We start from the raw sequence: 24,936 nt of genomic DNA, 5'->3' as shown, positions 1-24,936 counted from the left end.
TTACAGAAAACGTTTTTATCATTGGACTGTCGTTTAGATAGTACATCTAGATAAAAAGTTTCTAGTTAAAAGTATAACAAAATGGCTGCTTGATTGAGTTTTGTGAACTGGGACGTTTCCAGTAGTTTGACTTATTGATTACTCATGATTCATGGATAGTGGAGAATATTCATACTCGGATATTTCAGTAAGTAAGAGTATCTTATTTCAGTATTATTGTATTATTAATGTACTGCTTTCATCACGCAAGATCATAGGAATTCGATAATAAGTTGGCTTGCTATATTTACTTTCTCGATTGTCGATTTTTAAGATACATTTTGAAAGCTCTAAATCATACAAATTACTGAGTATATTTAAAACGATTCAAAAGTTCTCAAGGACAGCTGATTCTGAAACAATTTTTTGGTGACGGTGTGGAATGGTAAACGTCTTTTCCATGCTTTAATATTTTTACTTTACATCCTAACATATTAAGATTGTACCACTGACTTGAATCTGGGAAATTTTTGAATTATAGAATTGACAACCATATGTTTTTAACCCATCCAAAAGTGTCTGTTATATTTGTGTGTGTGCGTATGACTAAACTTACTTTCACTTTAACCATTAAGATGTAACCAACCGTTAGGCATACATGGCTAACCGGAGATGTTGACTTACTGATGAAGTATGATTAACTTAATACTGTAGTTCGAAAACGACGGACAGAAACTGCACATAAATAACCAAACGGAGATACAAAATAGGCAATATATATATGACATGTTTTTCTTGTCTTGTTGCACAATAATGATGTTTTATTAAACTTGAGTTAGCTAGGTGAGAATAACTAGTCATGGGCTATACAGTTGACAATAACTCGTTAAAAGTTACAAATAAATAAAATATTTTACCAAACACAATACGACGTGTTTCACTAGCGAGGCGGGTAATGCTTACCTTTCTGGGCGCCTCGCTTAACCATTAGAATTTGACCGGGTTATTTAGCTTTATGAGTTCTTTCTATCCTTAAAGCAATGTCAACGGCCGTTTTGCTGTACAGGATGTATAAATACGCAGCCACGTCAGGTCATAATAGGATCGTTAAATATGATGCCTCGTGTAGCGAGACTGGATCGTTACCCTTGGCTAGCAAAGATGTTTTAAAACAAGCTCTCGTCTTTTGCATAAGTTTTTTCGCATTATAGTTTTCTTGTAATTGGTTGTCGGTTATATAGCTTTCTTGTCTTAACTCCTGTTCACCTAAAGCTAGACCTATGGTATGAACACTCGTCTATCGTTGTTGACCTGTAGATGTTTTTATGTTGTTACATAGCTTTCTTGGTCACACTGTGATGCTGACTTAGGGTAAGAACAATCGTATATCGCTGTATCTACCGTATGTTGACCTATAGATGTTTTGTTTGTTGGTTTGCTATGTGACTGACGTTAACCTAACTTTTTCTTATATTTAAGATATGTTAAAAGGGGCACTAGCTACGATATATGATTTTGTTTAGTTCATTCATTAATATAAGTGAAATAATGAAATGATAATTCGTTTTTAACAGCCAATTTGGTTCAATTTTATCAAAATAAGCAAAGAAACATTGGTGATGAATTATTCACTTGCAAGTGAATAATTACACTTCATTGAATCCGTATTCATGTGACCTTTAATTTAACCCCGTAGATAAAGATATGTGTGGTCAGCATTCAAAAGGGGGGGGGGGGGGGAATGGAAAAGAACACGTTTAATAATTTCATGCGTCCGAAACGCTTTTTTTGGATTTACCTGCATCAGGAACGCTCAAACCAAACATTTGAAATCCGAAGATGTATAAGTACCGAACCCGTTGAAGAGCTTTATGACAAAAAAGTACCTAAAATAAATAGCCAAATTCATCTAAAGTCAACTTTGCCTGAGGGAGTTGAAACCTTAGTTTCTTAATAATTTATAAACGGATAATTTTAGAAAAGTTTGTTAAATCATTTCAATACCGAAGTATTGACTACTGAATTGAAGATACTCGGGTACTGAAAAGAATGTCAATATTGAAAGTAAAACAAAGGCGAACCATCTCGTTGACTGATTCGATCCACAATAAATATGATCATTCTTATAGAGGTAAAATCCATAATTAACTTTTTATTTAACCTTTAACACAAAATCAATATAATTAGAGTATACCTTTTAGTATGATTTAAATCAAATATGAGAATTTGAGTCAAATCGGTGAATATGAGTTTGTCAGCTAGTGCCCCTTTAAGTAGCGAAAGACGTATAGAATACCATGGGTGTTTACAAAGGATATGATCAAAGCTAAGTTTGTGACAGTTTTGTCATTTTACATGCATACAAATTTTTTGAAAGACAGCTTTAATTCAGTTCAGTATTTGAAAAAAGCACTGAAAATACTGAACTAAAACCCTTTTATGTATTTTCTATCTTCGTTTTTTTAAAGTTTTTAGAATCTCTAACATCCATTTTTGTCTCACCAACCATCTTCTTATTGGATAGCGTGAAAATATTGTAATTCAATTTTTTTAGAATAAACCATGCATGAAAAAGTAACCGAAACGCATCTGCACACCTACAAAATCATTAGATTTCAAGTTCTCAGAGCAGATTGAGTTTTGAGATTACGCTTTCTGTGAATAAATGTGCAGAATAATTGTTATAGCGCTAGCATCAATGATCATTTTATAGAAACGTTACAACATACAAAAGCAAAATTTTCTTTAGGCTTTATGCTGAACTAACTTTTCTCACAATTTGGATTTCAAGTTGTCTGTAAGTTTTTCAGTTTATCGTTTCTTCATAAAATAAATAGTTTTCTTGCTTCACTTAAAATCATTTAAAACAATTCAACTTGCTCGTCATAGGAATGGGGACATTTAACCTACCCCCATTTTGGGAGCGTACCACGCTCTCGGCACACTAAAGAATGTTTTAGAACAACTCCTTGTGGGATCCATATCTTCTACCCTCACAAGACTTTTCCGTCGTTATTTTCCTTTATCCAATTGTTGACGTATCACAGTTAATTCGTTTCTTGCGAGCATAAGAGTATTACAGTGACTTCCTTTAGAATCTGATTAATGTCTCAGGAATTACTTAGTCAATGTTATCTTCCGTCTGAAGTCTGAATGATACAACTATTAGTCTATGCATTTAGTTAGTGTCATAGTTAGTATATCTTATTATAGTTAACGTAATATACGTTATAAGTTACCGTTTATATATACCATTTGTTGAATTACGAATAGAATATCTATTTAAAGGCTAGATAACCACTAGATAAACATATATAAATTAAGAAGATGTGGTATTGGATTGCCAATGAGTCAACCATCACTCATCGTTCAAATGAAGTTGATGTAAGCAATTATAGGCTACCGTACGGCCTTCGACAATGATAAAAACCCATATTGTATAGTCGGCTATAAAGGGACCCGACATGAACTTGAACAATTCAATTGCCAAACTATAACGGCCTAATTGATAACGAAAAAAATTACGAAAAAGAAATGACAGACAACGAACAAACGACAACCACTGAACTGCAGCTTCCTGCCATGGGACTATTGCTGTATTTGATACATTAACTGAATAGCAAAACAGTACGTCGGATGTAGGAGATGCTATTTTGATGTTACTGATATTAATTTTCACGGAAATTCTACCACTGTATATATTTTTTAAACGTTCGAATTTTCTAACAATCTTATAAGCTTACATTCTAGCTCCAGACTCGTGCAACTATGGTCAAAATAAACCGCTTAATTCGGCCTCAAATCAAACACTAAGTCTTGTATATTGTTGACTGATATCATGTTTACAATGAAAGAGATAAAATCAATGTCCCATCAATGTGTTTAATACTATGACAATTTTTTATAAGACCCCAAAAAAATTTTGGGATCGTATAATGGTAGAATGAAATTCAAAACAGTGTGGCTGTGGCCTTTGATTGACACATTAAATTCATCAATTGACTGGGACAATTTAGGTGAACATTTGTATGTAACGACCACTGCTCACTATGTACTTTTTAAAGACACTTAAACTATGGGATCACCAAAGGTTCTCAACACCTTAATAAAGTAATTCGAAAAACTAATCAGAAATAACACGATGTTTTGATTTATATCAATTATATAAATCAAAACATAAAGGTTATTAGCAATCAAAGACGGGCTTCAAAGTTATTGTGAAACTGCCTATTCTAGAGGTGGCGTGAATCAGATGTGGATACTTAAAAATTCCAAAGATCTTTTAGAGTACATACAATCTAACTCTCTTTCATCTTGTAACAGTATTAAAACATTTGACTTCTCTACTCTTTACACAAGTATTCCACATTCCAAACTTAAAGACAAATTAAAAGAGTTGGTATTACTTTGCTTCATAAAAAAGAATGGCCAACGTAGATACAAGTATCTTGTCTTAGGGAGGGATAAATCCTACTTTGTAAAGAATCACTCTGATTCAAACAAAAAATTCTCTGAAACCGATATTATCAAGATGCTTGATTTCTTGATTGACAACATATTTGTTACGTTCGGAGGACGTGTTTTTCAACAGACTGTCGGCATACCAATGGGAACAAACTGTGCCCCTCTACTTGCTGACTTGTTTCTTTATTATTATGAGGCTGACTTCATGCAGGAACTTCTTAGGAAGAAAGATAAGAAGTTAGCAATATCCTTTAACTCTACTTTCCGCTATATAGATGACGTTCTTTCACTAAACAATTCAAAATTTGGTGACTATGTGGAACGCATCTATCCCATCGAATTGGAGATAAATGATACTACAGATACAGTTAAGTCAGCTTCATATCTTGACTTACATCTAGAAATTGACAATGAGGGTCGGTTGAAGACAAAACTTTACGACAAAAGAGATGATTTCAGCTTTCCAATTGTGAACTTTCCATTTCTAAGTAGCAACATTCCAGCAGCACCTGCATACGGGGTATATATCTCTCAATTGATACGATATTCCCGTGCTTGCATTTCCTATCATGATTTTCTTGATAGAGGGTTACTGCTCACAAGGAAGCTATTAAATCAAGAGTTCCAAATGGTGAAGTTGAAATCATCCCTTCGTAAATTTTACGGACGCCATCACGAGTTGGTTGACCGTTATGGAATAACCATTTCACAAATGATATCGGATATGTTCCTCACGTCGTAACTACAATCCCCTTCCCTTTCATGAATTTGACCTACCGAATTAGACTATTTACCGGATTTGTAATAACATAAGCAACACGACGGGTGCCGCATGTGGAGCAGGATCTGCTTACCCTTCCGGAGCACCTGAGATCACCCCTAGTTTTTGGTGGGGTTCGTGTTGTTTATTCTTTAGTTTTCTATGTTGTGTCATGTGTACTATTGTTTTTCTGTTTGTCTTTTTCATTTTTAGCCATGGCGTTGTCAGTTTGTTTTAGATTTATGAGTTTGACTGTCCCTTTGGTATCTTTCGTCCCTCTTTTATTCCTGATTAATTTTTGGAATTATTTTATAATTAAAGGCGTTAAGAAACCTTTGGTGACCCCACAGTTTAAATGTCTATCGTAGGTACGTCGTGAACAGTGGTCGTTACAGACAAACGTTCACGAAAATGGTCCCAGTCAATGGATGAATTTAATGTGTCAATCAATGGCCACAGCCACACTGTTTTGAATTTCATTCTATGATGTCGTCATCTGCGTCGTCGTCCGAAGACACAATGGTTTCCGGATAATAACTTTAGTTTGAGTGAATAGATCTTTATGAAATTTTTTCAGAAGGTTCAATACCACAAAAGGAAGGTTGGGATCGATTTTGGGGGTGATGGTCCCAACCGTTAAGGAATTAGGGGCCCAAAAGGGGCCCAAAACAAGCATTTTTCTATTTTCAGGATAATAACTTGTGTACAAATATTTCAATTGCTCTGAAATTATACTGCAATGTTTAAAACCACAAGTAGAAGGTTTGGAATCATTTAAGGGGTTATGGGGCCAAAGTTTAGGAATTAGGGCCAAAAAGGGGCCAAAACAAGCATTTTTCTAGTTTCCAGACAATAACTTGTGTGTAATTGTATGGATCTCTCTAAAATTGTACCACAATGTACCATATAACAAAGGGGAGGCTGGAATTAAGTTTTGGGTTAATTGCCCAAAATATGTAGGAATTAGGGGCCAAAAAAGGGCCAAAAAGAAGCATGTTTCTAGTTTCCAAACAATCATGACAATAAAAGAGGGACGAAAGATACCAAAGGGACAGTCAAACTCATAAATCTAAAACTAACTGACAACGCCATGGCTAAAAATGAAAAAGACAAACAGAAAAACAATAGTACACATGACACAACATAGAAAACTAAAGAATAAACAACATGAACCCCACCAAAAACTAGGGGTGATCTCAGGTGGTCCGGAAGGGTAAGCAGATCCTGCTCCACATGCGGCACCCGTCGTGTTGCTTATGTGATAACAAATCCGGTAAATAGTCTAATTCGGTAGGTCACATTCAGGAAAGGGAAGGGGATTGTAGTTACGACGTAAGGAACATATCCGATATCATTTGTGATACGGTTATTCCATAACGGTCAACCAACTCGTGATAGCGTCCGTAAAATTTACGAAGGGATGATTTCAACTTCACCATTTGGAACTCTTGGTTTAATAGCTTCCTTGTGAGCAGCAACCCTCTATCAAGAAAATCATGATAGGAAATGCAAGCACGGGAATATCGTATCAATTGGGAGATATATACCCCGTATGCAGGTGCTGCTGGAATGTTGCTACTTAGAAATGGAAAGTTCACAATTGGAAAGCTGAAATCATCTCTTTTGTCGTAAAGTTTTGTTTTCAACCGACCCTCATTGTCAATTTCTAGATGTAAGTCAAGATATGAGGCCGACTTAACTGTTTCTGTAGTATCCTTTATCTCTAGCTCGATTGGATAGATGCGTTCCACATAGTCACCAAATTTTGAATTATTTAGTGAAAGAACATCATCTATATAGCGAAACGTAGAGTTAAAGGATAGTGCTAACTTCTTATCTTTCTTCCTAAGAAGTTCCTGCATGAAGTCAGCCTCATAATAATAAAGAAACAAGTCGGCAAGTAACTTTGTTTAAGTGTGTGGATCTCTCTGAAATTGTACTACAAGGTTTAATACTACAGGAAAGCATGGGATTGAGTTTAAGGGTTATTGCTCCAAGGAGGGGTTCAAAACATTGGGGGGGGGGGGTTTGTTTACCATTTTTTAAAGGGATTCCTTTTTTTCCAAAAAAATTCAAATTTCGAATTTTGAAAAGTTTCAAGAAGAAATCTTCAATTGCACAGTATTGTGCAATAGATTTGTTAGATCTTAATTTTGTGACAAAAACCTATATTATGTCAAAATTTGATCACAATCCAAATTAAGACAGTATCAAGATTGAATATTGTGATTAAATTTGCCCCAACTGTTCAGGGTTTAACCACTGGGGTCGTATAAAGTTGCGCCCTGCGGAGCACCTGGTTTAATGAGTATTTATATAAAATGAGGACCTGTGGTATGCCTGCCGATGAGAAAACAGAATGAAAATGAAGAAGTAAGCAATTATAGGTAACCCTACTGCCTTCAGCAATGAGAAAAAAAACATTACATGTAGTCAACTAATCTAAGTTCTAAAACAAAACAATTTCTTTTAAGAACTTTAATTTATGTAAAGTAATTCAATTTAAAAAAACGAAGCTGAAATTACCAAGTATACATTCAAGGACATTCAACACTCATCAGTCGAAAAACAAACTGACAACGCCATGGTAATATACGAAAGAACGAACAAATCCTCAAAACATCACATTTTTTCATATTAGTTATGAATATTTCCATTGCATTTTTCATGTCAAAATTAAAATATTGTATCAAAACCTCTTCATCAGCAATGTATGAAAGTGAATTGAATACAAGACTGTTTGATTGTTAGATTCGTTAGATTTCATCCACTTAAGAATTAGGGACCCCAAGGATTTACTTGGTTTACTAAGATACATGGTCAATTAAACAATTGTATTTCTAACTGAGTGAGTGAAACAAATTATTGAGAGCTTTGCCATACCTCTAATATTGTTTGTTTCTTTTGAAATATCTCTAGCTATACATTTAAATAGAATGAAATTCAAAACAGTGTGGCTGTGGCCATTGATTGACACATTAAATTCATCCATTGACTGGGACAATTTATGTGAACGTTTGTCTGTAACGACCACTGCTCACTATGTACTTTTTAAAGACACTTAAACTATGGGGTCACCAAAGGTTTTCAACACCTTAATAACGTAATTCGAAAAATTAATCAGAAATAACACGATGTTTTGATTTATATCAATTATATAAATCAAAACATAAAGGTTATTCCTGATTAATTTTTCGAATTCTTTTATAATTAAAGGCGTTAAGAAACCTTTGGTGACCCCACAGTTTAAATGTCTATCGTAGGTACGTCGTGAACAGTGGTCGTTACAGACAAAAATGTTATTGTAAATTGTCCCAGTCAATGGATGAATTTAATGTGTCAATCAATGGCCACAGCCACACTGTTTTGAATTTCATTCTATATCATGCCCTTTTTCTGTTTTGAATCTTTTCTTCTTTTTTTTTAGTGTGACGTTAGCTTTCGTAGTTTGTGTTGTTTTATCATCTCAACTTAGTGGTTGTGTCGTTGAACATTGACAATTTGTGTACTTTATCATGTGCCTAATGTCTTTTACATTCATCAGATATTAGTTGCATATTAATTATTGAAAATTATAGCATAACAATCCTCTAATATTTGTCATTCATCAGATATTACTTTTCAACCAGAGTTGCATATAATGATCAAATGAATTATTACAACTTATTGCATACCAATCATTTAATATCACATCAGTTGTTTTAGTATTTAAATTTTTTGTACTGTACCATGGGTTAAGTGAGCTTCTAATTTGATCTTTACATTTGTCTTTCATCAGATATTACTTTTCAACTAACGTTTTTCGTGTAAATTATTGAAACTTGCATATCAATCATTTAATGTTCCATCAACTGTTTAGCACTTTAAACAAGCAAATTGTTATTTAACTGAAGCCCGAGTTGACGAAGCAAATAACTATTAGATACAGAAATGTGACATGGTTGCAAATGAGACAACTATCCATCAGTGACTATAGGTTACCTTTATCAGTGAGCAAAACACATACTGCAAAGCAAGCTATAAAAAGTACTGAGATGAAAAAATATAAACCAATTCAAATTGATATATATAATAAGAAACCAACTAAGTAACAATGAAACCTTATCCTACCGTTGGATTTTGGTTTAGTTTCTGTGTTGTATTTTGTGATTATTCATTCAATTGTTTATTATTATATTCGTACTAAAAGTAGTCTCAGATCATGTAAAAAATTGTTTTACTCATACGCATCGAGGATTTATATTTGGTTATATGTAATAGAGTTATGAGACAAGAGATCAATCCAATATTGTATGATGTGCAGCCATAGTTCGGTATATATGCACATACTATTTGTCAATACACCTTATCGCGATAAGGTGTATTGACATTAAGCAAAAACAGCAACTACTACTCTATCACGTATATGTAAATTTTTGCTTGTTGCAAAATGCATGTTATAATTAGTAAACAAGCAACATATTCCAGCTTCCAATCTAGTGTATTTAGGATATATTTTTAATTATGACGACAACATTTTACGGGAATCTTTGTGATGTCCAGTAATGGCGGACAAATAGCGATAAGGAGTATTGACTTCAACTCGTCATCATCTGCGACTCGAACATTGTCATTGGTTCTGTCAATACTAATTTCCCTTGGTAGTCAATTTAACATGACAATCAGCCCTCTTCATATAAATACAACTTCTCGTGATATTAATAACGTTCGTTCACGATTAGTTATAAATGACGTCTCGACAACGTATGATGACGTAATAATTTCATAGCAGCAACGAATACGTACTGAATAAGAATCTGACTGAATGTTAGCAAAAATTGACTTTAGGGTACGAATAGACTCCATAAATGTCAGTATTTAAAGGTAAATTGCCGTATGAGTTATAAAATATTTAAGGAATGACTGTAATATTTTTCTGTCTGAAGAAATAACATCAAAAATGTGCACACTGAAAAACACGCGTAGCGTGTTATTTTAAAGTGTGCACCACATCTTTTATGTTATTTCTAAATTCCATTTCAAACCGGAGTAAATCATGAAAGAACGCTTTTGACGTCACGGTCACGTGACAAAATTATGTCTGAGCTGATAAACAAAACAGCGTCAGCCAATCAGAAGACTTGTTACATACAAAATTAAATTATATAACGAGAAGTTTAGTAAACCACATGTTTTACATATTTATTACTTAAATGCACATTTATACCCCTAAGCCCGAAGGAGTTGAAGTTATTTAAGCAATACAATACAAATATATAAACACTGCAAAAATTATAAAATATTAAACATCATATATATATAGCGTTAGTAAAGAAAGTAATGATATTAATGCAGGTGTTGGATGTGTCCACTCTCCTCAAATGACTTTTTAATAAACGGAACAGTAAGCTACATACATACTGTCAAATAAAGATAGACGTAATTATAAATTTATCCTTTGAAGATAATTTCAAAATCCTGGACAAATATTACTTGAGTCTTTTTCAAGTTGTTTTCGAAAAGATTTATTTATTTTACATTTAGAAAGCGATGTTTTCCTTTTCATCCTCATTACTATTACATCACATTCTATTTGAATTCTTTTATATTTATTCATCTCTATCTTCAAGAAAAGGTCACTGACTTGCATTTTACATTTTATATTTCGATTTTCAAAATCTTTTTTAAGAATGTATTTGTCTAATTCATATTTTGTTTTAATTTTACTGTATAAGAACATTTTATACTTCTTTAACTAGTTGAAAATATTTTCAAAGCTATCTTGTCTCTCTTTTAATTTTATTTAGAAAGAACTCTTCTCTTGGTTATAGTTTATTTCCTGTATTTTATTAACGTCTGTTTTTTTGGCTATATTTTCTACATACGAGAACCATGGAAATTTACCAGTTGTGCTGAGACATTTAGATAAACAGAGAGCATCATATATAAGAAAGGGTTATTTACTTAACATTATGCAATCTTTCATATATAAATAATTTTCTTGGCGGCAGCTGTCACTGTTTAGATGTACTTTATTCAGAACTTATTTGTTCTGTGATTAGATAATTATTACTGGACGTAGATGGAATTATTTTCTTTTATTGTTATTTATGATTATATTGGTGATACTAAATAATTTAATAAATTCACAAAGCAGTTGCTAAACAATGCCAGCTGATGATAATGAAACATTATAAAATGTGAATATTACTATGTCGATATTTGAGGGTCTAGAATAGGTTTACAGACTAAAAAAGAAAAAGTAAAATCACAAAAATACTGAACTCCGAGGAAAATTCAAAACGGAAAATCCCTAAACAAATGGCAAAATCAAAAGCTAAAACACATCAAACAAATGTCATATTCCTGACTTAGTACAGGCATTTTCTTATGTAGAAAATGGTGGATTGAACATGGTTTTATAGCTAGCTAAACCTCGCACTTGTATGACAGTCGCATCAAATTCCATTATATTGACAGCGATAAATGAATAAAAAGACCCTTGCAGCAAAACCTTTAGTTGATTCGTAGGTTGACGGATGCAAAGTAAAATGTTTGCCTCCATCGTACCCTTATTTCACAATGGAAAACATACTTTGCAAGGCCTACCATTATGATTATTTATTTGTTTGTTGAGAAGCGAGAACTTGAGATACTATTAAAGGGATAATAAATGACGAACAGACTAACAACAGCCCCAAGATACTACACAGAAAACTAAAGATTGAGCAACATGAGCCCCACTTAGACTGCGGGTAAACTCGTGTGCTCTGGAACGGTAAGCAGAACGAGCTGTGCTCCAGGGAGATCAGCTGTATTGTAAAAAGCAGTTACCGGACTCATTTGACATACAGCATTTTAAAGCGCACTGTTCATATTTTCTTAACATTAACTTTGCCATTAGATTTGCCTGTTTTGTCTCTTTGTTCGTTCATTTATGGGATAATTGTTAACTATTTATAGATTAAGATAGATTTAAAAGATTAACGCATAGTCCAATGGCCTGATCTGAGCAAAAAGTAAACATATGTTGTACTGTTATACCACTTTCCCAGGTTAGGGGGAGGGTTGGGATCCCGCTAACATGTTTAACCCCGCCACATTATTTAAGTATGTACCTGTCCCAAGTCAGGAGCCTGTAATTCAGTGGTTGTCGTTTGTTTATGTGTTACATATTTGTTTTTCGTTCATTTTTTTATATAAATAAGGCCGTTAGTTTTCTCGTTTGAATTGTTAAATATATACGTTGTCTTATCGGGGCCTTTTGTAGCTGACTATGCGGTATGGGCTTTGCTCATTGTTGAAGGCCGTACGGTGACCTATAGTTGTTAATGTCTGACTGTGTCATTTTGGTCTCTTGTGGACAGTTGTCTCATTGGCAATCATACCACATCTTCTTTTTTATATTTTAATCAGGATCTTTAGAGTCTTGCATATTGTATGTAATTTTAAAACGCTGCAATCTAACTGACCAAATATTAAAAGTTATTTTGTTATGTACCCCCCTTAAATAAAATTTATAAGTTGAAAATGGCATTATGAAATTTGATTTTTCTGCCGGTTTTCAACATATCATAATAACGTATAAATTGTTTTCTTTAATAATTATGTTTCAAACCATCCAATTGACTGACTGTACACTGTAACTTTTACCTTTTGTATTTGACACTTTTTTAGTCTTGCAGAAGTACTCAAATGTTGAATATTAAAACAAACAAAAAAACAAAAAAAACAATCATTGCCTATTGAGGGCAAATTTCTAAATGAATGCATGTAAAACAGAGGGCAAGATCAAATTGTCTACTGAAATGCATAGATTAGTCGGTCTATACATGAAAATGAATGTGACAATGCCATCATTGTCTTTAAAAGTGAGTGGACAGTAAAATATTCTAATTTTGTACAGCTGAGGCTGCAATTTTGGGATTTTGTGAAGACTAAATACGTTACTAATGTTGAGTATAGTTTTGCTAATTTTCCTATCATATGGCGCTTTAAATGGATGACTTTTAAATATGATATTGTTCTATAAATCTTTTTTATAGACGCCATCTGACGCTGAACATGTGATGTAAATGTCATGGGATATGTACCAGCATGTCAGGTAAGAATCAATGTATTAGGATCGGAGTAATTTGATTTACCTGAAACTTTATAAATTATTTACAACCAACAACCACAAAAACTAAAAATAAGAATCAGTGTGAAAACTTATTGATCTTTGATCACTACTCATCATTAAACATGTCTTTGAAGGAATTGATTGTCTGTTTTGTGAGGAATTAATTATTCTTAGTTATCATCCTTCTCATTTAACTAGGGATTTATTGCTATTACAACTCACGCAACACGGGAGCTGTCAACACTGCTATAAATAACGTTTTCCTCTTTACTTTATGTTGATTCAATAATTTCACATATGAATACATTGATTGGGTAAAATATCGAAGGTTTTTTTTTTATCCAAAAGTAAAATTACAACATCCGTAAGCTTTTGGTGTTTTGAGCTGTTCTAATTACGTTTTGATTTTATGCTCTCAGGAAAGTAGGAAGTGCTTCAGTCTTGGTACCATGGTTGCATCTTCAGTTAAATCTAAGACGGTTGCAACCTCCGTAGAAAAAGTAAACGTAAGACAGTTGCAACTTCCTAGACATAGTTCAATTCAGACGGTTAGACAACGTAAATTCAAGATAGTTGCAACTCCCTTTACAGACTAAATTTCAGAAATTTGCAACTTCCTACACACTATGTCTGGGTTTTTTTTAGATTTCTATGTTGTGTCTTCTGTACTATTATTTGTCTGTTTGTCTTTTGATTTTTAGCCATGGCGTTGTCAGTTTATTTTCGATCTATGCGTTTAAATGTCCCTCTGGTATCTTTCATTCTAAGACGGTTACTACTCTTTAGACAAAGTAAATTTCAAACAGTTGCAATCCCTAGACAATGCAAGTCTCAGACGGTTGCAACTCCTTCGGCAGAGTAAATCTAAGACGGTTGAAACTTCCTAGACAGAGCAAATTCCAGACGGTTGCAATTTCATAGACAGAGTAAATCTACGTCATGACGTTTGCAACTCCCTAGACAAAGTAAATGTTTTTAAAAAGACGTTTGCAACTCCCTAGACAGAGTAAATCTTAGACGGTTGTTTGCTATTCTGTTTATGACCTCTTGGTGTGCATGCTAGCAAACACATTTTTTTTGTGTTTGCCTTTCGAAGCAAATATATCACTAAAAGTCCTGTATTAACTTGAAGATAAACAGCTCTTTGGCCCTTTCATTTACTGTTGACTATGTGGATCCTTGCAGTATGTGGACCTATGACTTAATATGGACCAATGACATTTTATGGACCTACGACATTTATTTTTATGATGCACATAATTTTTTTCTGTTGTAATTGTTGTTCAAGAAACAAACTTACGCATGCTAAAAGTGATAATTACGATGTCAAAAGAAATTATGTCGCAAATTGGTCTCTTTTATCTTACTCCTTAAATGGTGCACGCTATCTTTAGGTAGAAATGATAAAAGTGAAGGAAATGTTTTGACATTAATGGAAAATGAAGCAGTGGTGTTTAGCATCCGATTAGCTGCTAATTATCCAGGAAGATGTTTAATGGAAATTGATGAACAAACATTTCCAAGGAAAATAATCCAATGACATGCCTACTACTTGTGATAATACTTGAATTAATTACAGAAATGAAGAATTTAAGAAAAGTTGAAACGCATACAAAAATATATTACATTTAATGTTATTTATTTTTGTATACGTTTCAACTTTTACTATGACGGTTTGATTTTTAACGATACTGCATTGGTTAAGTTTGTTCATCGGACGACCACTAGAAAGGTGGTATCAGAAATCCCCACCTGGTAGGAGCTGAAAATACCATGCAAATTAATATTCTGCAACACTAAATGAAGAAAACAATTGTGTAAAAAAAAGAAAATAATTAACGAAAAAAATAAGTATGCGTAGCACAGAACAGATGAAAATGAATAGTCAATCCTCAAAACCCCTCCTGACCAGGCAGCCCCTATCAAATGGTCGGCCCCTTAGCATGTATCCAGCTAGATTTAAGTATCCTAATACACTATGTCTCTTCTATAGTATATAAATGTAGCGAATTAACATACATTATAATCTATGATTCAGGGCACGAAGCTAACAACAGTCAGCTGAAGAATTTAGCTGAACGTCTTCTTCAACAAGACATCAAGGATCATGAAGGAGCTAGCGGTAGCTTGTTTTATAAATTTACTGGGTAAGTGTTAGGAGTCCAACATCAAGGACCATGAAGGAGCCAGCGGTAGCTTGTTTTATAAATTTACTGGGTAAGTGTAATAAGTCCTACATTAAAGGTAAGTGTAATAAGTCCTACATTAAAGGTAAGTGTAATAAGTCCTACATTAAAGGTAAGTGTAATAAGTCCTACATTAAAGTGCATAATTGATTAAACATAATCAAATATAAAAATAAAAATAAGAAGTAACCAATATTCTAAACTTAAAAGTATATTTTAAAACAGCAATGGCAATGAATATTTACCAATTCTGCAGAGTATTTAGACGATCATCATTTGAACAATTTGCGAGTAAATATAAAATAGCGATTAAGACATCTAATTCGAAGTAGTAAATTGGAGGGGATCTTTCAAATTGTTTAACCCCTTGTCAACCCCTTGTTTCCTGTACGGTCCTGAATTATGTTTCTGAATTTTATCGTTCGAAAAAGCTTACTGTCTATACAGAATAACAGTCCGTTGTTAAGGCAAATGTTTGAATTGCTCTGGTTAAAATTAGTATTACATTTACCATGTGGTGTTAAATAGACGCTGGGAAGAAAAATAACATACCCATAATTTATGAAAGTACCTTTAAATGCGGGCAGGGCCCAAAAATGTTCGTTATTTCTAAGAATTAAATAATATCGTATTGAAGTGAAAAATTTATAAAAATTATTTATAAAAACTGAAGCAAAATTGAGTTGACACAATTGTTTCTCAATTCAATTTCATAAATGCTTTGAATTGTTTAATCACCTTTATATATTTATATTGTTTAGAATGAAGATACAGAATGCCAAACTTCCACAAGCTTCTATGGTAGCAGGAAGGCTGCAAACAAGAAATGGTGCTATTTGTATTAATGGAAACTACAGTTTATTTTATGATGGCATGTTAGTGTTATTTCTGCATTACTTGAAAAGCGAACACTTCCAGTTTGAATGTATTCCTCTTTTTTGATTGATTCATTGGTGTATAACGCCACTTTCGGTACTATTGCACTATTTCACATGGCGGTCAGTTTTTATTGGCAGAGGAAGCGAGAGAGCTCGGATAAAACCACCGACCACCGGTCCTACTGCTTCAATACAGGCCTAGCTCTAATCGAAAGGAAAGCCACAATTCGTTTCATTTTATGAAATAACACAACTATGAGCATAAAGAATACTCATTACTTATATTTCCTCAAACAACCCCGCGATAGTTATATTTTAACCAGTTTTTTTTTTTGTTTTTTTTTATAATTGCCAAAAAAAAGTGACAACGTGTTTAAACAATGAAGTTCTTCGAAGACTTTTAGGAGTATCAACACATTTTGTTTACAATTTCTATATACCCTTGACTACAAACTTGCATGCTTATTAATTGATGTTTTAGATTAAAACGAACAGCAGATGGCGATTTTACTGTGATGATATCTGATATGGCTGTTAGTCTGGAAGATGTCAGAAGCGCACGCAACCGTAAGTGGAAAAACCTTAAATATTATAACATAGGGCACAAGATATGTCATACCAATACCTTTCATCGGTTTTTAGAAGTTTCATGCGCATAAGTAAAATAATACCATTACTTTTAAACGCAATATTAAAATGAGAACCAACATCGCGTAACTCGATCACTTTTAAAAGTAGTGATTTGTAATAGTTACCAGCGCATCGTTTTGAGGAACATTTTCTTAGAAGACATTAAAAACAGGAAATAGGGTTTTTTATTAACTGAAATCAGTAACGTCTTCAATGATCTTGTTCAGTCATTATGTCTGCCATGTTACAAATTTATTTCACATTGCCAAAATAGGTTATTGATTCCGACTATGAGGATCGATGTCGATCGGTGTCTGCACTGCTAATATCATGGTCAATCACAGAAAATTAAAAATATTGTCATAAGTTGTAAATGTCAATATCGTGCCACTATTGTGGAATGATCTAGAGGGTATCGATTGTTTGGTTTGTTTCAAACTACACTACTATACTGAAACAATTTAATTGTGATGTTACATTTGTTTTTAAAAGTTTACGATGCATGGTTAATGAGTTATACCGAAACCTTTTAATTCCAAAAGCATTAGTTACAATATAAGGGAGGTATGTGTGTGGGTGTGTGGGTGGGGGGAGGGGCAGGACTGATGATTTCGAAAATGAATATCCTGGCCTAGTAAGAGCTGAAAATACGTGAAAGACATGCAGGAAGTAAAAGATTATTCTGAAACATAATATGGAGGAATCAATCGTCTGCAATTTTTTAAGTGCAATTAAATCATCAGCGCGAAAACAATAAGCTTGCTCCCGAATATCAAATGGTCGTCCCCTTACTATTATTTTTCCCTGCGATGCTTGCTCGAGAAATATTTCCTCGTTATGATTATTGGATTTTTAATTCTCTTTACAAATGCCAGAATACATTTTATTTTACTTTTCTCTTGCTTCTCCGACTGAAGTCTTTATGCAGACTGTTCATAATATACACACATTATACAGCCCTGTTCATCTATTTGGATGACCATCGAAACCTCTGATCTATAGAGATAGCTTTGTCATCTCTTAATACGGATCAGAAATGTACCATTGCACTTTTTGCTGAGTCCTTGGTTAATATTTTCGATGTTATCTCAAAATATATCAAACACCCGTCATGTAGTAAAGACCTGTAACGGTTTGTTACAAAGGTTAATAGCGTGGAGATATTCTGTCGTTCTCTCCACGCGATGCTTCCGATTTAATACACGTCCCCTTTCGGACCGGACATGCCTGCGTATTTATACATCCCGTACAACAAACTTTTAGGTACATCCCACCATGACAAGGCTGGGTTTTACTACAGGTCGATAAAAGACCCAAATGGACCACATTTCTAAGTTTCCCCGTCACTCTTTGGGTCAGTGACATTTAAGATTGAAATGGTTATATATGTTTAACTGTCCAGTCAGGGATTCGTTATCACATGTCTACGTCATATTAAACTTGATCAGTTAACTCCACATACTATCGTACGAAAATATATCTTCTTATTTTTATATTGTTCATAGAGCTCTTTAATTTAGATACTATCCATGCATACTCATTGGTCTTTTGAATAAACTTATAATATATTCTCTTTATAAAATAGTCATTAGCACTGAGGTCAGAAGTAAAATATTTTATTTTATCCATGTGTTGTTATTTCTTTGCTATATGATGTTTGTTTCTGATTTGTTTTTGTCACACACTAATTATGTTTATATGACAATATAGATATTATTCATCTATATTATATGTTATCAATTTATATTCCTTGAGGTTTTTTTTCAGTACTCACATTGACTATTGTTTAATCGGTACTAACATTGACTATTGTTTAATCGGTACTAACATTGACTATTGTTTAATCGGTACTAACATTGAGGTTTTTTTATCAGTACTTACATTGAGTTTTTGCTTTATTGTAGGTGGACGTGACGGACGGGACAGTGTTGACCATGACCTATTACACAGGTTAATACGGAATGGCGTCTGTGTTTGTAAAATTGGAAAAATTAAAGCGAAGTTTCAAGGAGGATCTGCAGGATTATGTTTGTTTTTCTTTAGAATTTTAGTTAAATTCATGAGAAACAGTTTGGAAGAACAGGTATGGATTTTAGTTGTAGTTGTTAACTTCTGTGTCATTTGGTCTTTTGTGGAGACTTGTGTCTTTACATATACACATTCATGGATCTACAATCTGTCGATAACTGTATCTTGGCATTGCACAAGGTCATGTTTTTCTCTTACCGTTTATGACGCCTTTCCTAAATCCATTGGAAGTTGGATGTGTACTGATTGATAATTTAGTCTTAGATGCAGGATTTTTTTTATAAGTTGTTAGTTACTTTGAACTAGCAGTCAGTAACTGCGAGTACTATCAGATGTGTCTTTTTGTTGTTGGGATATAAAAGTACCCAGCCACGTCCACTCTGTGTAGTATTTCTATTTGTATCCATCCGATGGGTTAAGCCTTTTTCAACTGATTTTTATAGTTCGTTTACATGTTGTACTGTTACACCACTGTCCCATGCAGGTTAAGGGGAGGGTTGGGAACCCGCTTACATGTTTAAACCCGCAACATACTGTATGTATATGCCAGTCCCGTGTCAGTAGCCTGTAATTCAGTGGTTGATTTGTTACATATTCGTTTTTCGTTCAATTTTTGTACATAAAATAGGCTGTTAGTTTCCTTGTTTGAATTTTTTTACTTTTGTCATTTCGGGCCCTTTACCGGTGACTATGCGGTATGGGCTTTGCTAATTGTTGAAGGCTGTATGGTGACCTGTAGTTGTTAATTTCTTTGACATTTGGTCTCTTGTGGAGAGTTGTCTCATTGGCAATCATACCACATTTCTTTTTTTTTATATATACCATATGCAATCACACCACATGATCATCTACTTATTTTTATATGTATTAGTATTCGATATTAAAAATATCATAGATATGGTATATGACATTTGTTTTTTAATCATAGAATCAGACCAACATATGTTACTCTTAATGGTTGCGTCTTTCTTTAGTATCTGATTGTTAATATTTACATCTACTAGTACCATACGAAATGTTTTCAATAGATTGAATCAAATTGGAGATACATTCATTGAACTATCTTTTCTAACATTTCTTAAAATACGATCGTTATATTCAACTACCTTTGTCATAGAACCGCATGATCCTGTCTAGCTTTTCCTTACTCGGTGGGAATCAATGCATTATTTAAGGTCATTGTATGTGTAATATATAGTCGTCGCTGTTGTCATCATTTTATCATCTGTCTACAAGCCTAATGGGAAGTTTAATAATGTTATATTGTCAAGGCGGTCGCTGTGGTATTGGTTACTAAATTCGAATCAGGGTTCGTGCAAATAACAATTGTTGTGTTTTTGGTAGACAGTTTATTTGAGTTGATATTGAAAATTTTAACAGTATAAGATTATATCGAGACGAAGACATTACTTCTAATTACTTCAGTACTTTTACCATGCAAAAAGAAAAAGAAATGGGTATTGATTCCATGATCACTGAGTTTAAATAACAAAATTTACGGCATCTAATAATGATTTAAATGATATTTTCCTGAATATTATTTTTTCAAACTGTGCATCTGCATGGGTGATACATGAGGATTTGGATGGGGGTTCACAGAAAAGGGGATAATGGGACAAAGATATAAAGAATAGAATAATGATCAAAAGGTATAAAAAATAGAGAAAAATGGCACTAAAAATTAAAGAATTCAGAAATAAAGGACTATCTAGACCCTCATAAATAGGACAAAATAACTATAAAGGAAAAGCGTTCCATTTGCAAAAATGAAGAAGAATCAAGATACGAACTATTATAAATATCGCAAATCAAAAAGGGACAGCCAACATCATGACCATAACCAAAGACAATGTCAAACATCAGTTTATCTAGCACTACACATAAAACTAAAGATAGAGCAATATAAATAGGATAGGAATCTCTAGCTGTACTTGTTACAAAAGTCGTGCTGCAAGAGTTTTGTATAATGTGGCATTCCTATTCATAACTAGCATCAATGTTGCGTCTGAAATAGTTACAGCGTATATGTCATGCTGGTTTGATGAACAGTTTGATAAACCTAAATATTCAATAAGCTTCAGAAATGTGGCTTATTGAAGCATAAAGTAACATGGTGCACAGATTGATTATAAAACGCTACAAACATATTAAATGGAGATTGGTGGTCGATACCTAAACATTGAAACTGAGATATTCAGCTTGATTCTCATAATTTCCGGCTGAATGATAATTGCATTTGATTATGCATACTTTAGTATAGGATCAATTTTTGTCATGCAGAGGTTTTTTCTTCTCCCCCCTCTTTTTTTCGGATGTTGCTTTCTAGCTAGCATACAATCAGTAAATATGAATCGACGTGCCTTGTTAACTTCTAGTTATAGTCTTCATTTTAAGTTTAATATGCCTCTTTTACTGCAAGAAAAAGCGAAAACTAAACAGTTATGAATAATCAATTGTTTAATATTTTCATTATGTTATTATAGTACATTAGTTACATGAACTATTATTTGCACATCAATGACGTTAACAATTATGTTTTCTTTTGTATTTTTTTTTTCAAGGCCGCACAAGTTGTAAAGAAAATGTTAAAAGATGAAGAAGACATGGCTGTGATAGGACTTATAGGTTAGTATGACAGTGGTGTTATAGAACTTTAAAGTTAGTATGACGGTGGTATTACAGAACTTGACAGTCAGTATGATGGTGGTGTTACAGAACTTGACAGTCAGTATGATGATGATGTTACAGAACTTGACAGTCAGTATCATGGTAGTGTTACAGAACTTGACAGTCAGTGTGAAGGTGGTGTTATAGGACTTGACAGTCTGTATGACATAGTTGTTATATGACTTGACAATCAGTATGAAGGTGTTGTTAGAGGAGGTAACAGTCAGTAGGAAGGTTGTGTAATAGACCTTGACAGTCAGTATGAAGGTTGTGTGATATGAATTCACAATAAGCGAGATATAATGACAATGAGTGTGATATGAGATGACAATGAGTGAAATATGGGATATGAGATGACAATGAGTGAGCTATGAGATGTTAATAAGTGAGATATGAGATGTCAATAAGTGAGATATGAGATGTTAATAAGTGAGATATGAGATGTCAATAAGTGAGATATGAGATGTCAATAAGTGAGATATGAGATGTCAATAAGTGAGAAGTGAGATGTGAGATGTTAATGAGTGAGATATGAGATGACGATGAGTGAGATATGAGATGTCAATAAGTGAGATATGAGATGTCAATAAGTGAGATATGAGATGTCAATAAGTGAGCTATGAGATGTCAATAAGTGAGATGTGAGATGTCAATGAGTGAGATATGAGATGACGATGAAAGAGGATATAAGATGATAATGGGTGTGACTTGACTACATATTGATGTGGTAATTGTTTATCATAGGGACACTCAGACATACAGTACATTTTTTTCACAACGGATAGTATATGCAACTGTTATTACAATACACTGCAATATTTCAAAGAATAGGTAAATGTTACCAAAGGGATAATCAAACTCGTATGTCAAAAACGAACTGACAATGTCATGACAGAAAACGAACAAATTACCAAACAACAAACTACAGTAAACAAAACACAATTTACCAAAACTGAGCTACACAAATTCCACAAAAAAAAACAGGGATGAACTCAATTGCTCAGGTAAGGGTATGTCAATTCTGCTCTACATGTGATGAGATGATGAGGCAATAGTGATTTTAATTATTTCTTTCAATTTTAAAGAATGGACTGTAAGTATTTGGTAATTTAAAAGTCTTATCTTATTGAGATGTCTCTTTACTGTTAAAAGTTGAAATTATCTTCCTTGTAAAATGGGATTCAGTTCTATAAAATTCAGAAATTATTTGTGTATTTATTATTGTGATTGTGGACGAAAATGTGTAGTTATTTATCTCATTTCAGAATGCAAGTTCGTATTATTGCTATACTCATCCACTCAATAAAACTCTAAAATAGTTTCTGAATCTACATTAATGACTATTGAAGATTTTGTTCATAAGTATACATTATACATTGTATACATTATTTGTTCTATATAATTTCAGCACTGTTTGCATTCAGTGAAGATCAGCTTCCAGAAGGTATGTTTTTTTGTGATTTAAACAATTGAAAGCTATCTAAATAAGTCAATGTTGTACATATAAAATTATAAATGTATATCAGTGGAAAAATAATTTACCAGGTATTTCAAATATTGATTAGATGATTTGATTATTTTGTCTGATTTATGTAATTTTGTATTCTTTTTTATTGTTAAATGTCAATTACCATTTTTTAAATAACTTTTTTTTATCATCAATTATTCAATTACCACTAGTACAAGAATCTTTATTGATTATGTAATTATAGCCATTAATTATTTTCGATTTTGTGATAACCAAGTATCCTCATGCTGAGTCAAGATAATGATGAACTGACAAACTATATAAAAGATTAATTCATTTTTAATTTCTTGCTGAATAAATTGGAGTTACAAATATCAAAATTCTGTTAGACTAATGCTGATCAATTGATGATGCAGAATTTGATACAAGTATAATTTGACCAGGTAATTTCAATGTAAAATGTAAAGAGTTAAGAGAGGTATAACTATAGATAAATGACCAAATTGAGATGTGGTTTATATTGTGAGATCAACTGACCAACAAAAACTAGGTATGCATGGTATTAAGATAGATTGATTGATAATAGCTATACTCGGCATCAAAACAAAATGCTATATTGCAGTGATATGGTATTTTAATAGAGTTAATAGATGGATATTTATGAAAGCTTTAGAAGAGAATTTACATAAGTTTATAATACTCACCAAAAAATTAAATTTGTAACGTCTCTCTTATTGTTTTCTCCCATTTTTGTTATAATATTACATTTGTATATATATAATATTTGATATTTTTCAGAACCCCCAAGAAGAGGTATAGGACGTTATATAGCAAGTTGTGCCCCTGGCACTAGAACAAGACATTAGCAGCATCTTTATTTTTTATACAAAAACATGCTTAATCCAAAGGTATACTCCAGACGTGTTGTGATCTACTTCTAAAATTATACACCTTGGTGCCATGATATAGAAACTCATGCTAAATTATAGAACATCATCATTCATCTGAATATTTTTTCCTTTAGAGAAAAAGAACCATGTTGTGCTTATATAGAACCAGCATTTTGTCATAGAAGTAACATTAAATGTTATATTTTTGTATATATATTCTTGTGTACTACATTTTGTTAACTTATTAAAATTCATGTTCAATGTGTACAAATATAACTTTTATGTATTTTGTTACTGTCTCTAGTTTTATATGTACCATCTTCTGAGGTGACTATACACATGACACTACATTAAATACATTTAAATCATCCTTTTTTTGAAATGGCTTGATCCGCCCCTAGATTAAGATATAAGATGTCCAATTTCAACCTCCTTATTTCATTCCTACTTAATTCTCTTAAGGATTCAAAATACCAAATACCGAATACAGACAATACAATAGGGAAACTTAACCTCTTACAGTTAAGTGTGTTATTTTTTTAGTTGTAAGAATTTACGGCTTTTCTTATTCCTGATTATATTGTACCTTGCAGATCAAATTTATGCAAGTAATTTATTATTTTGCAATTCTAATAATCCCTCATAAAAATATCCCACTTATCATTATTTAGATGATAAAGTTGTTTATAAGGTTTATCTTATCACAGATTCAATATTTTTTATCACATGCGACACATGACTAACACACACCTAAATTGACTAAATAAATGACTTTTACTTTATAACTCTTGTTCTAAATAGTTCATTCAGAATGCTTAAATACATAATCTAACATTTGTGAGACCAGCTGTGATTAGTAAACATCTGTCTGTTCCATGGTGTCTA

General features: G+C 33.0%; 1 protein-coding gene across 4 annotated transcripts; it reads left to right on the top strand.

Moving 5' to 3' along the window:
• On the top strand, positions 1–24,342 carry LOC139487852 (bactericidal permeability-increasing protein-like). 4 transcript variants are annotated; one of them, XM_071273018.1, is made up of 9 exons: positions 1–187; positions 13,228–13,286; positions 15,343–15,451; positions 16,252–16,365; positions 16,850–16,935; positions 18,903–19,081; positions 21,588–21,651; positions 23,102–23,137; positions 23,960–24,342. In XM_071273018.1, exons 2-9 carry the CDS (start codon positions 13,280–13,282, stop codon positions 24,025–24,027), a joined length of 663 nt encoding a protein of 220 aa, XP_071129119.1. In that variant the 5' UTR covers positions 1–187; positions 13,228–13,279; the 3' UTR covers positions 24,028–24,342. The 4 variants fall into 4 exon arrangements, with proteins under 4 accessions (XP_071129119.1, XP_071129118.1, XP_071129120.1 ...); XM_071273017.1 differs by lacking the exon at positions 1–187 and adding an exon at positions 9,935–10,066; XM_071273019.1 differs by lacking the exon at positions 1–187 and adding an exon at positions 9,988–10,031.
• Positions 24,343–24,936: the final 594 nt, after the last annotated feature.

The sequence above is a fragment of the Mytilus edulis genome, chromosome 9, assembly GCF_963676685.1.
Source record: "Mytilus edulis chromosome 9, xbMytEdul2.2, whole genome shotgun sequence".
Taxonomy (NCBI): Eukaryota; Metazoa; Mollusca; class Bivalvia; order Mytilida; family Mytilidae; genus Mytilus; species Mytilus edulis.
The sequence above is the reverse complement of the archived record's forward strand: the minus strand, read 5'-3'. Positions and strand labels throughout refer to the sequence as shown.